General features: G+C 36.1%; 1 protein-coding gene across 1 annotated transcript; it reads left to right on the top strand.

The window, feature by feature from the left end:
* Positions 1-19: 19 nt before the first annotated feature.
* LOC113497382 lies at positions 20-16,759 on the top strand. The gene is made up of 9 exons (XM_026876924.1): positions 20-617; positions 1,395-1,573; positions 1,765-1,849; positions 1,944-2,112; positions 2,456-2,636; positions 7,107-7,242; positions 10,961-11,117; positions 11,514-11,649; positions 14,092-16,759. Exons 1-9 carry the CDS (start codon positions 312-314, stop codon positions 14,321-14,323), a joined length of 1,581 nt encoding a protein of 526 aa, XP_026732725.1. The 5' UTR covers positions 20-311; the 3' UTR covers positions 14,324-16,759.
* The last annotated feature ends 1,604 nt before the right edge of the window (positions 16,760-18,363 follow it).

The raw sequence follows: 18,363 nt of genomic DNA on the forward strand, positions 1-18,363 counted from the left end.
GAAGTCTTGACAACAATGTCAACTGTCAAACCTAGCATTTGCGTTGACCAATCTGTGAAAAGAAATGAAAATGGCGAAGTAGAGTAAATATAGACATTAGACGTGTTTACAGTAAAACATTCATATAAACAATCAAGCTCATTAAATTTATATTTTTTATCACACATGCGTGATACGATACGTTTTGTGACGTACCTAGTTACTTTCTGTATTAAGTGTGAATGATAAAAGTGTTGCTGGTTGCCTATACAGTGTCTTGAGCCTGCTCTCGCCATGAAGTTATTTACATAATTTCTCAATAACTGTTCGCAATGTTTGTCGGGATAGTGTTATTAGTTTTGGTGTGCCGAGTTAATGCAGAGCCGGAATCAGTGCAGTACCGATGTAGTACCAGTAGTAATAAGTCTATGACGTTCAAGCCGTCAGTAGACGAGGTTCCTGGGCGGTATACTGCGGAACTATGCATGTTAAAGAATCCGAATATCACCAGTTGGAGGATAGACCTGTCGATGTATAAACCAACGTACTGCACTAATGCCAACAGACTAGTCCGGAAGCCCGATCATGAGCACTCCACCAACACTCTGCCTATTGTAAATCACAATAACTGTACCCATGTAAGTATTATTAGGTTTGGTTTTATTTAAGTATAAATATTCATTTGAAACTAGCTCATTAACCAGATCAGCAATTTGATCCCTTCTGTGAATCACATTAAACATAAAAACAATGTAAACATGCCTAATATGAACAGATGAACAAATGGAAACAGCCTTGTAATACTGAGGAACAGCTTTGTTTACTTTAAAGCATGTATTTTATATCTTTATTATTAAAACTCTTTTGGTAATTGGTATTATTAACTTATTGATCACTGGTTGTAAACTAAAACATGTTAGAACATTGCCGACCCTGACTAAAGTTTAGTATGTAATGAGTATTTTTTTATAATTTCAAGTCTTTTCCGTGCAGAATTGTGTAAGAATTAAGGTAAGTCTTTATGTAGTCAAAAGTTAATGATGCTAAAATAGCATGATTTACATCTTTGCTTAAGTATGCTGTAAGGCTCTAATCATGCCTTTTGCCAGCATATAACAGTAATTTAATTGTATATCAATTACTACAATTAAATATATGTAACATTAATTCAATAAAATCTCCAAATGGAATACAGTTATAAAAGTAAATAAACAGCAACATATAAATTGTGGAAGAAACTCTACATCTTAACTAGTTACTGCTGAAACACAACAGCCTAGCTGATTTTTATAATAAAACAGACTGAACACGACATTACCATACACAGTTTTTATTTGCATTTGTACTAAGTCACCTTAACAACATTTGACAAGTAATCAATTGATAAGTATGCATTAAAAACATTATCTTTCCAGGTATGCTATTCAATGAACTTTGACCTGATATTCAGAGGGTGCTATAGCATCAAGAGCACGCTCACACCTTTCAGAGGCCAGAGTTCCCAATATGATGCTTTCTACTTCTTAATTGATAATGAGTTCACACAGGAATACTTTGCTATGAACAAGCCCCATGTCAGCTTTGTTAATCACGAGTAAGTAAACATTATTTTAGTTAATATCCAAATAGTTTTCTATTGAGTAGAATTATTAGGATTATTATGTCTCAAATCTGGTTGAAATGTCCACTAATATTAATGCCAATTAGAAACATTTATATTGTGTTTATCATTTAAAAATAATTTGTATGTACTCTTAATAATTATAATTGCTATCTACTTTGCAGCAATGAAGTATCATTATATTGGTACCTGGGCATACCTCCAACAGAATACAAAGTGGAGTTGTGCCGTCTACAAAACAATACACAGGTCAGTATTATTTAACCATCCATTTATTTTCTCTTTAAAGTTGAGATTGAGATGTGTGCTTTAACCGTGGCGTTGTGTTGTTGTGTCCGGGCAGGAGTGCGCGCACACGCTGGACGTGTCGCGCAACTGCTCGCGGTGGCAGCGCTCGCAGCTGCACTGCTTCCTGCGGCCCGCGCACGGCTGCTACAGCGCGCACATGACGCACGAGGCGCCCTGGACCGGCGGCATCTTCAACAACCAGACATATCTGCACTATGACTTCTGTAAGTCTTGCATTCTCAATATGATGTTTACCAACTCCAAGATCAGTCATTCGATATAGGTAGCATGTACCCACATATGGAAATAGTTACAATCAATGTGGGCTGCAGAAGTTTAAGTACCGCGTAGGATTGGAAAACCGGTGTTTTTAATGTTTTTTGACATTAAAGTATCTTTAAATTTAACTCGGTTTTTACGACTTTATTTTGGTTGGCATAAAATTTGGTAATTTTGACGTACCTGCTTTATTTGTATCTTGTATTCTACGTTTAAGTTAGTTACGAAGCTGGTGATCTAGCCAGTTTTAGTTGTTGTGATGGTACTCATGTTGTGGTGTGGTGGCAGGCCACTACCCGGCCAAGGCGCCGGTGGTGGCGGGCGGCGGGGACTCGCGCGTGTGGTGGGCGCTGGGCGCGGCGCTGCTGGCGGGCGGCGCGCTGCTGGCCGCCGCCGCGCTGCGCTCCGCCGTCACCGCCAGGAACTACCACAAGCGCCTGCTGCACGCCTTCCAGGCCGACAGGACACGGTCAGTACCGACACACACAAACCGATACTCACACAATAATAACATACTACGACTATCATACAGTTCTACTAACCGACGAAATTCCATTAAAAACGCTCTAACTGGCCGAAGATCAGCCACTTATCAGTCTAAAGGTCGACTTGGGTTGTATTACAAAACCTATGATGATACGTTAATTAATATTCATGCATACAAAATATATACCCTGAAACCTAACTTTATTCATCTTGACACCAATGTTACGCAAATTCTTGCACAAGTCATGCTCGTGTTGGAATTTTCACTATGTTCTGCCGAAAGATAACCTTTCATTTAATTGAATTAATGATTAATAGCTAATTAAACATTTGATACTGATAATGACATTATATTCATGTTTGTAGTAATCTCAAATTGCTGGAATTCCTGCGTGAGCTGTATTATAATCATATATAATCAATCAAATATTCATATATCATATATTCATAATATATATATATATTATATATCATGAAGATATTCCAAATTTCCGAGTATCCAATTCAAAATACGTAGAAGTGACTGATATTTTTTAATCCGGGATAGTTAACCTTCTCTTGATAACTATGACAATACTTTTCTCAGAATCAGTAAAATCAATGTCGTGAATATCGTTTATCAACATTTTAGCGAAAACAGTAGCCTTTATTGACGCAATTTTGATTGACATGTGACACCGTTATCACAGCGTCGCATGCGCACGCGCTGCCGTGTGTACGTCTGCGCATATCTCAATGAACGCCTTCAAATTCATTCAAGATTCGTTAGTTTCTAAACTAGACTATCTCTATGGTCGTGTTATCTACAATTTAAATATTGGGAACCATCAAGTATCTACTCTACATGTCAGTAAAAGTTAGGCGATACATTATACATAAGGCATGAATTATAATTTAACGCTTGTTATGTTTACGATAGTTAAGAGGTTGATTGATTTTCTTATCGCAAAAGGTCAAACTGGATCCGTTGAGGAAAATGGATCGGTGTTTTTTTTAATTTACACACTGCGGAATATTTTCCTTGATACACGTTATAAATGGTATTAATAAAATGTTATTTTAATTAAAAGCTGACCAGGATAGCCCGTGAACTTCAGACAAGGTAATGGTTTTTAAGATGAAATAGTATTATGGTAATGATTCGGGTATTGTGCTTACTGATAGTATGTGGACTCATCAAGATATCTTAGAATAGTGTATTGGTATAATTTGTCATCGTGTAAATTTTGTTTCCTAACATCATTTAATAGCAGAGAAAAATGTAGTTTAGTGTCTATTGTTTCAAACAATGAAAATTTACTCAATGAATTATGAAGTTAGGTGAAATAACTATGCATAGACCTTTCAGCATTTTTCAATAAACATTAGCTGGCAAGTCATATTTCGTGTCGTAGGACGTAGCCTGACGTATTTTAGAAATACTTACCGTCATTTCTCCGATAACGCACAAACATTGTTTCCATTATTGTCATTTTGCTGCGAAGTTTCTAGATATAGAACTTCAATGATTTATTTCAAAAGGAAATACTATAATAGCAGTGTAGGTGTGTATGTATGTTTGTAGTAGTGCTCGTGTCAGTTAACAGGATGAACAGGATACGATGACTCATCATTCTATTTTTACACCAAGACGATTGCTGCCTGTAATCACCTTGTTTAACAACTACCATTATTGTGACTTCTTGTACGCCAAGATCTACTAAGGGAATTTAATTTTCTGGTGTTAAAATGTAATATGGGTCACACTGACTTTGGGTCTATGGTACAGAAGTCATTGTAGAGGCAGAGATCATAATATTAGATTGCAGTTGTTTAGCTTATTCATAGTACATCAAAATTAATTGATTTTTTATTTTTAAAAAGTCATTCGCACTAAAGCATTTAGTCCATGTGTTACACACCCTGATTCAGATCAACCATTCGAGGGTAACACTAATGCTTGTCATATGTTGGGATCCAACTGGCAACTTGCGTGTCGTGGTGACCTAAACCATTCGGCTATCGGTGCAATAACAAGTAGAAAGTCTTCACGCCCAATAAGTAATAATTGAATATTTGACCCAAAAAAGTGTAGATGTATTAGTCCGTAAGTCACGACTTTTTTATATCATTAAATCAATTAAAGTTAAGAAAACACACAATACCAGACTAAATTGTTTTTTAACTTGTAAATATTTAACTCTGTAAAATTGTAAATAAATAAAACTCTGTGTTAGACTAAATTTCATTTTTGAGGAAATCTACCAAACAAGCTCATTAGATTTCTTTTGTCAAAACCCAATTTTGTATATTATTACCACTCAATATGAATGTGTTCTAAGGTCACCAACCTAAATATTTTTAACTGGCTCTACGCCTAATATAATGTCTCACTTTCGCTGAACTAGCTCTCAAATGGCTTGAGAACCAAGCGCGGATCCACTATTGTGGACACGATGGGCATGCCCACAACCCTCATAAAATTTTAACGTCACACTTCCACAGTCAGTAGTAATTTATTTTATTATCATCTCCTTTGTAAGAATGCACTATATCGATCACAAGCGAGTTAAAACTCTGACTCGTATTTGACCAATATTCGGGTGGCTGTGACCACAACCTTTTTTGTGGGCTGGATCCGCGCCTGTTAAGAACCTAGGCTCAAAATCTCTCCAGAATGTGTTTTGCAAACTCTATCTATTTACAGCAATGTAAATTGTACTTAAATAACCTTCTTACCAAAACGTTTTTTACCAGTAATTTAAAAGTCATTTAACAGCTGTGTTAAAAACAGATTAAATTAGTTACTTCGAGGATAAACTATTATTTTATATGTATATTTTTTACAAATGTTTTCCTCTTGGGACTTCAAATCTAGTTTCGGGTTTTATACTTGTAGTCAACAATATGATTATTAGGGGCCTAAAAGGCGGTCGCAGAGTGATTAATTAATGAATAGTTACCACCTCAATGGTGCATGCGTGTTGTCATTGACTGTGAGTCGTGACTGAAATAAATCTTATAAACAGACGATAGGCATTGCTTTAAAAAAAATCTCCTCAATTAATCTATTTTTGTTTATAAAAATAAATTCTAAGAAATCTAGTAAAGTAATGATGTAGGTGCTTTAAACTTTTAACTCTAAGTAGCAACTACAGCGGAAGGTAAAGACTTAGTGCGACTTTTAATGTATCGAACCTCAAAAAGGGGGAAGCAAAAAGTCGTCCTCTATTTCGATTTGAAAGGTGAAAGGTGAACGAACGCACAGCGCGCCTAGCTGTAGTGAGCACGCCCCCTATCAGCCGCGAGCACGGGCGATAACAATAACAAGTGCAACGAGTCCGCAGACACACCTATGATATTGTAGCTAATATGTATATGATATATGAAGCGTACTAATTATATATACATACATAAAAATACATATATTCTAATATTTCTACTTGGTGAACTCTTTTAAATAAAGCCTAAAATAAAATGACAACGGATTCGGTATAATGTTGCCCTTGAAGTATACTATTATTTTCCATTGCTCCTAACTTGCTATTTATTCTACGAGTTAATAATTTAGTTGATACGAAATAGTATTATCCTTATTGATTTGTTCCGTGGAATAGGTAAAGATAACGCCGTATACGCTACAGGCCTAATTGAATTTATTTTGTGTTAACGAGTAACGCGAATTTAAATATTTTCAGCCTATTATTTCTGCTTTATCTGAACTTGGATTTTCCCCAATATTCCTCTGTAGAAGAATTTTGGTGCAATATAAAGTTAAGTAGTAGTAGTCTAGTAAGTAGTGGTCTTTATTTTACGCATTAGATAGTAGGAATTGAAACAAAATAACTCAAGAATAAAGTGTATGAAGAAGTTATGATTGGATTCTAGGCTCATAGCATTTATATGTAAAGTGAATACATAAGCGCACGCGCTGCCTAACACCAGCAAGTCAGGGTCATTTGACAATTTCAGACAGAACTGATATTAACATCCTACTGATAATTTGTAATGGTTTTAAGATACTGAGTTCAGATATTGTTAGATGTCGCGAGTATTTGTGATATTGCCCAAATCATTTATGAAAACACATTAATTTTAACACATTTATAACCTAACGCCTACATACTTGAGATGAATGTATAGTCATAGTGCGTATTAAACATGATAGCTGCGGTTCTTAGTTTGGAGCCCTGATACAAAAATTAAACAGCGAGTGGTTTTTAAGACACCTGTAATAACAGAATTAGATCTATTCGTTTTATTAGCTTTATTTCATATTTGAACCGCTTCTTTGCATGTAAACAAACTCCTTGAAGAAAATTTACAATGCAAAGAAAAAGAAACATATGTTTTTCTGGAAGTAAGAATTGCATTAAAAAGTCTGGTTCATTGCTTTTTTCCTAGCTTATAGAGTCCAAGTGCAGGACAATTACCACGATATTATATTAACATGATTACCAACATTGCCCCCCAGCAGTGACCTGGAGTCGCCGCCCGCCCCGCAGGAGCCCCGCGGGCCGCTGCTGCTGCTGTACGCGCGCGAGGGCGAGCACGCGCAGCGCGCGGTGGACGCGCTCAAGGACCTCATACACGAACACACCGGACTTGAGGTAACACACGAGTACTATGTACTCCCACCTAGGGTACTTTACACCCACTGTACATACTTGCAATTGAATGATGTGACTTCGGTGTCTCTAATTTGGAGATAGTTACGAGATATTATTTTAACTTTAAATGAAAAATAACGCAGTTTTATATACAGGTATCAAGCAACTTATTTCTGCGTTTTCGTAATTTAACCACGGGATATTGGTTTTCCGAAGCACCGGATTTTATTCATAATTGAATGACTACTTCCGTTTACTACGTTTTCTTCATCATTCATCGAGTAAGTGATATCCCACCAAAAACATTAAATGTAAAAAAATGCCAAGTCTCTCGATGCAGTCTTTCCATCGTAAAAAGTTTTGAGATCTCATAGAAGCCAAGTCCTATTCAAAATATTTTGTAGTTATAAATCAACATTTAGTAATTGTATCAATAGTTTTCTTTATATTATAATTATAGTGACTTGGCAATGAGCACAAGAAGAAACAAATAAAACGGCATATTTGTAGGAGTTGAAAGTTACACACACCGCATGCGTAAACATTAATATCACAAAATTAATTTTCTTTTGGTTTATCCGTGTCGTCCCAACCGAATTTCGGCAACGGCAGTCAGTCTTAGTGTACTCTCGATTCATTTACTTTCATAAAGCGATGGCCCGTAAGGTATTCTTAATTATTGTATTGGAGCATGTAGTCGGTAGTGACCATCATGATTCACACATAACAAATAATCTGATCACTGGTCTCGTCAGTAACATTTGCACATAATTCCAGGCATCAAGCAGCTTTTAATTTGTGCTCATTGCCAAGTCACTATAATTATAATATAAAGAAAACTATTGATACAATTACTAAATGTTGATTTATAACTACAAAATATTTTGAATAGGACTTGGCTTCTATGAGATCTCAAAACTTTTTACGATGGAAAGACTGCATCGAGAGACTTGGCATTTTTTTACATTTAATGTTTTTGGTGGGATCTCATTTATTTTTTGTAAGTGTATTTCTTTCTTTTTTTTTAGGTGTCATAATTTCTAGGATTCAGCTACTGCTTTGCTTAGAACTCATTCTCTATCTCTATCTCTTTTGTTTCTTCTCTGAGACTTCGTTACTTCTAATGTAAACAAGCTTAAACTTATATATATATGCATATATATATATCTACTAACTTACAAACTATAGCTAAACTAAACTAAATAACACGTAAAGTTCTCCGAATATCAATTATCACTACAATATTTTTTAGTTTCGAAATGGTTTTTCATAGACAGGTGGCGCTATCAAATGAAAATTATCGAATTATTCTGAAGTACTACTTAGACTGCGCTTTGTAACGAAACCATAGCGCGATTCAGACACGTACAACGCCATCTATCGAGCGCGCATACAATATTTATCGCAATACAATGGAGTTTTAGCTTTATTAATTTAATGAATTATGAATTTTATGTATTAATTTGTATTAATGATAGTCTGTGTATTACATTTATATTATTCTTTTCTATTCTATGTATGTATTCATCCAATTGAATAGGTACTTAAACAACGAACAAAGTTAACAATGCAGTCAAAATCCATACATAATGTTCTTGCCAAACCGCAAATATAAAATTGTTTTCTATGGCATATTATTTTTTAATGTTTTTATAATTTTTCCTTTATATGTGGCTAAGGACCTATCTTGGTGCAAAATTTGAAGTTTCTAAGTCTGCTAGAAGTACCTTAGATTTTTGATGATCTGTCAGTGAGTCAGTGAGTCAGTGAGTGACAAAATGGTGTAACTTTGATCGACCGTAACTCCTAAACCATTAATTCAATTGGCATGTAATTTCGAACTTAAGCTTGTTCTAATGCCTACTATTATTCCCCGAAAAGCTAAACTCCTAGCTTTGTCCACGTCGAAGATACAGGGGGGGCGAAACAGCCGCGAATCGCTTCGAGAAAAGATGGTACGGCCGTGCCCGTTTTGCTCGAGACTTGGCAGGGGCACTGCCGTGCCCTCAGATAAACGGAGTAACGTATTTGTGCCAATTCGACAACTTGAAACAGGAGATAAAGTGAAGAGCGACGATTGAATAACTTTTCAGAATTCAACTTACTATTCGTCTTATATTAGATGATTTAATCTTATCATTTTCTTAACACAAGATTTGTCTTATCAGAGAACAAATTAATTAATTTACTGATACATAATCTCTGTAATGTTATCAAATCGCAGTTAGCATATTTTCTCCATTTTTATCAGCATGTGTTTTATTATTTCGTAGATCTCTGACATCATGATTGATTTATTTCTTGATAGCATAGCGAAATGCTATACTATCACTCATTTTTTACCTGTCACCCTGCCTAAACAATATTATGAGTGCCTGCGGTACAAGGTCTTTTCTTTATGATTGCACATTGACAACGAAATAATCGTGTAACGCTTAACGAGCAATAAAAACCACTCGGTAATGATGTAGAAATACCTCACACATTGAAGTCCCTTACATAGTTACTCCCTGTAAAAATAAATCTATACAAATCGCAATAAACAGAAGAGCTATCTATCATAGTGATAAATGATCGTTACTAACTAGTAAAACCCGTCGGACGGCATGTATCGACTACACTCAATGCTGCTGCTAAATACTGGTACATGGCAAACCTGTGCAAATGTTTGTAAGATTTCTAAACACAGCCCACATCGGAGAAATCAACGTATAGTAGCCTACTTACGTACTTACTAACATTCGGTGTAAAATAAAAAGACTAAAAAATACAAAACGTGTAATGAACAGTTATTTAATGTATGTAGGTGTAATAACGAGAACAACACGTGTAAGTGTATCACACGTGTGAGGTGAACTACCGGCTAGAGTTAAAGCGAAAGTGTAGTTAACATGTTTAGTTCTCCAGCCGCGACTCTCGCGGCCAGATCGCAGTGGCAAATAACATGCTTGATTGTGATTGGCACAATCGAGAAATAATAATATGCTTGATATTATGATCGTCACACCTTTTAAGGGTTCAATATTTGACATCACAGTAACTTTCTAAATATAGGTTTCGTGTCGCTTTAGTCGGAGGTGTGAAGTACTATGTTCATTACGGGATTTACGGGTAACACAATATGACCTAAATCGCTATAGGAAATTGGAAACAATTGCTGTCAAAATAATGCTGTCTGTGGAGTACAGACCAAAACGTCATCTAGTGTGCTTATTGTCTTGGAGTTTGGTCAGATACGTGTAAAATGTTTAATGTGTTCACTTGATTTTGGTGACTTTATATGAAAGTATTCTGGTATTGAGTTTCAATAACGTTATGAGTATACTAAAACTAAAATACGGGTGACCTCTTTTAAAATAATTGGCGCCTCTTTACTGTACCTCTTTCACGACCACTTTACACATTAAATGAGTTGCTAGTTATTACGATTTTTTTTCATTTAGGTATGTATTTTTAAAAGAACAATTTTATTCTGTTTTTTTACTTGAAATTTTTTAGTTAATTTCATGAATAATGTCATACTTACGCTTTCATACTATTTAAATGTAAGTACTAGGAAAACCTTATCTTATTTATAATAAAGACTTTGATAGACGTTTAAATACCATTGTGAAAGTTACAGTTGCACAAGGTAAGCTGTAGGAGAGGACCTCTACGGCGTGGTTTGTGTTTGTTTCTGGTGTGTCATTATAATATGTAGCTATATTTGTACTTGCAGGTGCTGGACCTGTTCTCCCCGGCGGTGACGGCGCGCGCGGCGCCCGGCCCGGCGGGCTGGCTGCGCGGCGTGCTGGCGGCGGGCGCGCGCGTGCTGCTGCTGCAGGCGCCCGCCGCTGCCGCGCTCTACCACGCGCCGCTGGGGGACTCGCTCGCATGTGCGTACACTTACCTTGGTTCACACACTCTACGATCCAGCATTAAATTCATACAATTTCAATTAGCGTTGTGAAATGTGGAATATGCCAATTATTGCTCTTAGCCTTTTAAGCTAAAATTGCAAAAAAAGATTTGCCGCTCTATGCCGTACACACCATTTTGTTTCCATAACTGCAATAGTAAAGATTAAAAAATCGTTAGACAGCGCTCACACTCAAAATTAACATATTGTATTCTAAGACAGCAATAAATGAATGAATTTTACGAGGAGACACTGTGCAATGTATAGAGATCTAAACCTCAACAGAAGCAAAATTCTCATAGTCTATCATCAATGATATTGGATCACCTCAAGTTACCGATAGCAGCTACCTGACCAGCCCCCGTGTCCGCAGTGTCGGAGCCGCTGCTGGGCCGGCGCGCGCTGTACCGCTCTCCGCAGTTCGGGGACCAGCTGCTGGCGCTGGCGCTGCGCTGCATCGCGGAGGACGTCAGCCAACACCACGCCTACCACAAGTACTACTTCGCCACGTGAGTACACGCCAACTAATTGATGGAACATTATTTATTATTGGGTTATTTTTCCTCGGCATCCATAGCGATTAGGCCGGATACCGGATACCAAATATTCGGCCAAACTTCAAGCCGGATAGCTCGATAGCCGGCTGAACATAGTCACGTCGGAAATACACGATCGTTTCACTCGTGGGCATGAGTAAAGCAATCGGGTCGGCTCTACCCGCGTGAGATATCGCTGTAAAGCATTATTTTGGTTTTTTTTTTTAAATTTGATCTTCTAATCCAGTGATTCCCAAAGTGGTCCAGGTGGACCCCCAGGGGTCCACGGGAGTCTTGCTGGATGCGCGAATAAAAAATGGGGGTGCATAAGATGTTAATGGGGGTCCACGAAAATTTATCTGCTGTTGATAGTAAAGAGTAAAACTGTGCGACAAAGTGTGAGAAACCTTTTTTGTTGAATTTCTTAAGTATTTTGTTTACGAGTACAAGTCGGTAGATCACAACTGCTTGTGATCATATGAATAGATAAGTAGCTTATTAACTGACAGATTATATTGATTGTCCTCTTTCGACAAACACAGCACGTTTTATTCAATTGCTTTTTAGCGAGAGAAGCAGTGCTTCTCTAAAAAGGCTGTTAAGCATTAAGTAATATTGCAGAGAAATTAATTTTGTATTTTTTCTTGCAAATAACTACTAACGTTATTAAAAAGTAATTTCATAATCATTTTAAATTGATCTTGTTTTATCAAAACTATTCCTTTTTGGAAAAAGCGAGCGGTTCGCCGGCGAAGGGAAAAGGGCGAAGCTTGGGCTTCGATGCCAGTTTGTCACGTTTTAAAAATGAAGCCGCAGACAAAATACGCAAATACACGGAGCGCGTCAACTCATTGATTTGATCAAATGTTAGTTATTGTTTTATGGTCAATTTTGGGATTTCACACCGTCGTACACCACACATTTCGTACACAATTTTTATTTCTAAAATTAGTGGTACACTAGGTACTTTAAAATTGATAACGTTTTGTGAAAACGTCTGTATTTGTCTTACCGGTTTATAAGTTGTTTTTTTTACCTTTTATAAGCCGTTATTTTATTTCCGTAATAGTAAAATAATATCCTATGCTAAACGATGGGTATACAACCATGGATCATAAAACTATATACATATAAAAAAGGCTACCAAACATTTTGGCTGCAAGCAGAAATACCCAAAAAATATCCTGGAATGTGGGAAATAGCAAGAAAATTTTCAATAGCGTTTCCCTTGATATACCTTGTCAATAAGCATCACAGAGCGGGGGGATTTGTGGTAATTGCTCACAAAAATAAAGCCGAACATTGATCGTTTGCTGACATCAAATTCCTTCTCTTCTCCTTCATCACTCTCCAAGTGCTTCCCATTTAATAAAATTATGACCTAAACCTTCTTCTATTCTTTTAGTAAAAAAAAAAAATGTACCATTTTTCGTTTTGATTTTACCTATCAAAATGTAGGGACAGAACTCAGAAGCGACATAATTTTTATTTTTTGGTAACTAAGTATGTGGTAGAAATTTAGAAGCAGGGGGTCCACTGAAACCGGCAAAATTTTGAAAGTGGTCCACGAGAAAAAAAAGTTTGGGAAAATGGGAACTACTGTTCTAATCCCTTCAACGACATAATACGCAAAGGTTCACGACGATTGGTTATTTTTTAAAATTAAACAAAGTTCCATTCACATTTATCAAGTGGCAAAATCGAAAACCACCAAACCGTATAGGTAGCGAAGGTGTAAAACAGGTAAAAGTAAAATGTATATCTTAAAAATAAAAATAGCGCGCTATGTCCTGTCTATGGTGAGACGTACAAATAAGGTTTGGACTACAATAGTAATAAATAAATAACTTGGAATTAGACATTATTAGAATTAAACATAGAAATTAATCATTTAAAAACTCATCAACGGTAAAGAAACATTTTGCGAAAGACTTTTTTCGTAAGCTGGTCGTGTCTACGAAGGCAAACGAAGCCGTTTGTTACCTCTTGACGCAGATAAATTAATGTTTATTTATTACAATTTGCCTTTTGTGCAGTTTGAGTATTATTTTTTTGTTCGTTTATGATTTAGTTAAATACGTGGGTCAAACATGGCTAGGAATCGCAAAGTTAGAGGGGTTAGGAAGAGAGGTTGGGAGGTCTTTGCCCAGTAGTGGGATCTAAAACAGGCTGAATATATAAAAAGATAATTATTTTATTTTATTTCGTACGAATTTGATTGAAATTTGGTCAGGATACATGTTTCCTATCCGGTATTCAATTGGTTATCAAAGAGCCGATTAGGAAGGATACTAAGCGGATATCCATTTCAACCCTAATAAAGACTTGGCCTGTGTATGGGCATTTTTTGGGCACGCAATTACAATGTTCGCATAGTACATGGCAGTGCGAGTGAGGTGTACATGTGGTGTGCAGGTACGCGGAGCTCCCGACGGAGCTGCTGCGCGGCGTGGTCCCGTACCGCCGCTACCTGCTGCCCGGCGCCGCGCCCGCGCTGCTGCGCGACCTGGCGGGCGGCGCGCCGCGGGACCCGCGGGACCTGCGGGACCCGCGGGACCTGCGGGACTACGAGCGCGCCGTCGCGGACATGCTGCAGCACGTGCGCGACAACCCGCACTACCTCATGGACGAGCTCATCATCATGTGAACAACCATTGACCAGTGTAACACAGTTCTGCTTATAATCACCAGCCAATTGTACCAGCCAGGTCATATCTCCTGGCTGAAGTACTGCTGCTGAAACCTACATAGCAATCACAATCAATTATAACCCTGATAATATTATATGGGTTAAATTGAGGTAATTGATGATACTTATAGAATATCGTCTTATAAAAAAAAAAGAATAATATGACAAACATCGATGAATTTTTCATGACATCTATACCTCAAGTCACCAATAGAAGAGTAACATAATAATAACTAATAATTTTTATATTATAAGCCAGCCATTAAAACATTTAAGTGAACAGTGTATGGTATAATCTCCAGGAGCAGGTAGCTCTCGTAATGTCAGCTTGTGGCATTAGAAATTAATTTACTTAAACTATGGCTCCCATCAATGTGGTCTTAACTAATATTGATGGATAGCTGTGCAACGAATCTCTTTCGATTATAAGTTCTTGTGTTGTCCTTACTAAACTAAACCTGGTTTCTGAAAGATATTAAAACTCACTCACTTTTCATAGTGTAATGTCATCGAATGTTTTGGTTAGACAGAACAATGCGAAGCAAAAGTTGCCCTTATTTTCATGCTGAATTTGTCATTATCAAGTAGAATGTAGAGGCAGAGAGACATTTGAGAATGTCTCTTAGCTAAGGGTTGTTCTGGAATACAAGTGTGGGAACGAAACAACTTAAGTCAGCAACCGTTATACTAAGTCATACAGTTTCACTTTTGTGCAAAGTGCTTGTTAGTCAGTAACATTCATCAAATGAGTTTGATTTCCCGATGTCCGCATTGACTTAGCTTTCAGATTCCAGGTTTAGATTACTTGTTATGTTTAGGCAAAGAGGTCTGATATTGTCGACTGAAAATTAACGATGACTTTATTATTTTATGGTTTGTCTATTGGCAAACAAACTGTACATGTACAAAAATCATGACTTTGTTAAGGACCATGTTTCTAATGAAAATCCGTGAATTCCTTGTCTAAGTATCACTTATTTGAAATAGATTTACTAAATTTAATGGAATTTTATCACTGTATCTACTCTATACTGTATGACAAACAATTCAGAAAACAACTAAACATCCATTAACAACTAAAAAGTTTTATAGAATGTTTTCTTTGTAAAGTCCTGAATTAAAGTGTAACTGTTTCCTATAAATACAAAAAATAAATTGTATTTTCAATATGAACAAGTACTAATAGTGACAAAGTTGTATGCAAATACGTAACTAGTTCCTTTAATGGAGTGTACAGTTTATGACTAATTCAACGACACCGGTCGCGGCTACAATTACAACGAGCCGGTTTTACATGTACATAAATATACATTTATTACTGTTAATATATATTTATAGGTAACATACACTGAAGTACGTTGATTTTGTAAAGTATCGTGTAAGTATGTAAATATTAGAGCCTCCGTAGTTAGTGGCAGCTATCGTGTATGTTTTAATTAAGAGAAGCGAATTATGTATTGTAATAGTCTCAGTTAAGTAAACCTATCGTCTGATCTGTTCATGTATTGAATCCTATTGTAAATATTGTACCTGTCTCATACAATGCGAGTGAATGAAATATGCACCGCTATCAATGTTTTTGTGAACATATCGCGGTGAAACTAACATAATATTGTCATTAATAATCTTATCAGTACAACATCGTATCGTAAGTGTAGTTCTTTATACTTGTCAAATTCATTAATTGTTATGTAAATATATTACGTCAGAAAAGCATTTGTGAAGATTTTATCCACAAAAATCAACATTTTTGTAATTCCAGTATAACACTACTATGAACAACACTGAAAAATACATGAATACCTTGAAATGCTATTGAAAATGTTGATTTATATACCAATAAACGATGCATTTATTATCATTGATCCAAATGAAACTCGATCAACTCGATGGCTGCATTAAAAAATAGTCATCTGTCATGAGTAACAAAATTAATACTGAGCTTAAAACCGCATTTTTCTATTTTTTTAATTCAATGTTATAATGTAATCACCGCATGTGTTACTTGCTGTTAGAAAAAAGCGTTACATATTGTATTTACAATCAGCTACATAATGTTAAGGCATCGAAACATCACGCACCATCACTGCCTTTCTCAGTTATATGATACAGGCTGAATACTCAAACACAACATATTCTTAAGTCGCGGTGTCAGTGTGGACTGTGTTGGGACAGCGTGGCAGTTATGTTGGGGAGCTAATCTTGCCGGAACAACCGGATCACATCTAGAACTAACACATACGATCACGTGTCTCTCTGTTAATATACTTACATGTTCGTACATATTCTAATGATAATTATAGTTTAAGCATATATTGTTGAGTTATTGTTGTTGTGTTGTTACATTACTGTCATATGTTTAGTATAAGTTAATATTAAACAAATATTTCTGTACTTACTCTTTTAATAAGTTTCTTTTTAGATATTACTATATTCTACTAAAACTATTATGAACAATCTCTAAATTAATGCCTTAGGTTATAATAAAAAAAAAACTTTATTTTAGAACAAAGATATAAGACATTCCTTCTTATTAAAACGCGGCCCAAACTCTTTATAACATTTCCTACTTTAGTCTTATTGGGGATGGCGTTCTATTTGCTTTTGACACAATTTACTACTAGCTTATGTGTTATACGAAAACTAGAAGGAATTAAATTACTCATTTCAAAATTCTTGTAACAACGATATATAATATTGTATATCTACGGAAGTTAGCTCAAAAAATAATTGTTTAATAGCGAATTGGCGGGGACATGTTTAATGGATCTAATCAAATTCATTGCGACAGATATCCGACGGTTGCATAAGGTCAGCATACTTATTATAATTAATATCAAATGCATTTACTATGCCAATACATTCATTATACAGTTATTTAGATTGATTTTCTTTTTATTTATATTTGGAATTGGCAAGAACAAAGTAAGGTCAATTAAAATATCTACATTTGGATATTTACAATTATATAACTGTTTTTCTTTTATAATATTGCATTTTAAGTGGACTATAGGTTTTTGCATACTCCGTATTCCGACAGTCACTACTTAGCTGGAGATAATAATATTTATTATATTATTCCTGAACGATGAGCCCAATTGATTTACCTTCCAACCATTACATTATTGTTATCATTGATAACAAATCTTAACTGCGACGAACAAACAACCTGAACGAGAATTGATTTGAATTCAAATGTCCCGCGCGAGAGCTGTGCGAGCGAGACAGCGCTTGTCACCCGTCGCACGGCGCAGGTAAGGAACAGACATGGCGTCGCTATTCATTATGGCAACCGATGCAAGCTGCGCCGCGATAGCTCGCTATGGATGCGACCGCAGTAGTAAGTATACAAAGACTGACGAATGACATCGAATTGAAGGCAGAAAATTGGAATAAAACAATTTCGAAGAATGAAAATATTTAAAAACGCACCTTTTTAATAATCTATTATTTTCAAAATCTACTAATTTATATTAAGATATATTTTTATTTGTTATTCGAAAATAGATGTCGTTTGAAGCTCAGTGTTTATAAAATATAGTTAAATTGATTATCTGAGAGTAAAACAAAGCTTCAAATAACAAATACCAATTTATTTGAACACCCTAGTCTTGCCTTAGAAAATCTTGAAAATCATATTTTAGATCTTTCGTACCAAAGCCCTTGTGATAATATAACTGTAATCAATGTTACTTTTCTTAAATCATTTATGCAGTGAAAATCTATATCTACGTAGGCCCATATGTGATGGTAATATCCATATAGTACTTACATGCGCAACTTTTTTATCAGCGATTTATTATCAGGCCAGTATTATATAACTGTCGGTGTGTGTGCGCTCTGTCTTGCTCGCACTCATGTGGCTTTCCACCGGCACCAGAGCCAGAGCGAGACACAGCATGTTGCATTAAATTTCGATCCTATTCTGTAATGTTTTGTCCAATCGCGTCCGATCTCTGCGTGTTCCGGTTCTTTGTCATCAATGGGTTGCCGGGCGA

This window comes from Trichoplusia ni, chromosome 9, assembly GCF_003590095.1.
Source record: "Trichoplusia ni isolate ovarian cell line Hi5 chromosome 9, tn1, whole genome shotgun sequence".
NCBI lineage: Eukaryota > Metazoa > Arthropoda > Insecta > Lepidoptera > Noctuidae > Trichoplusia > Trichoplusia ni.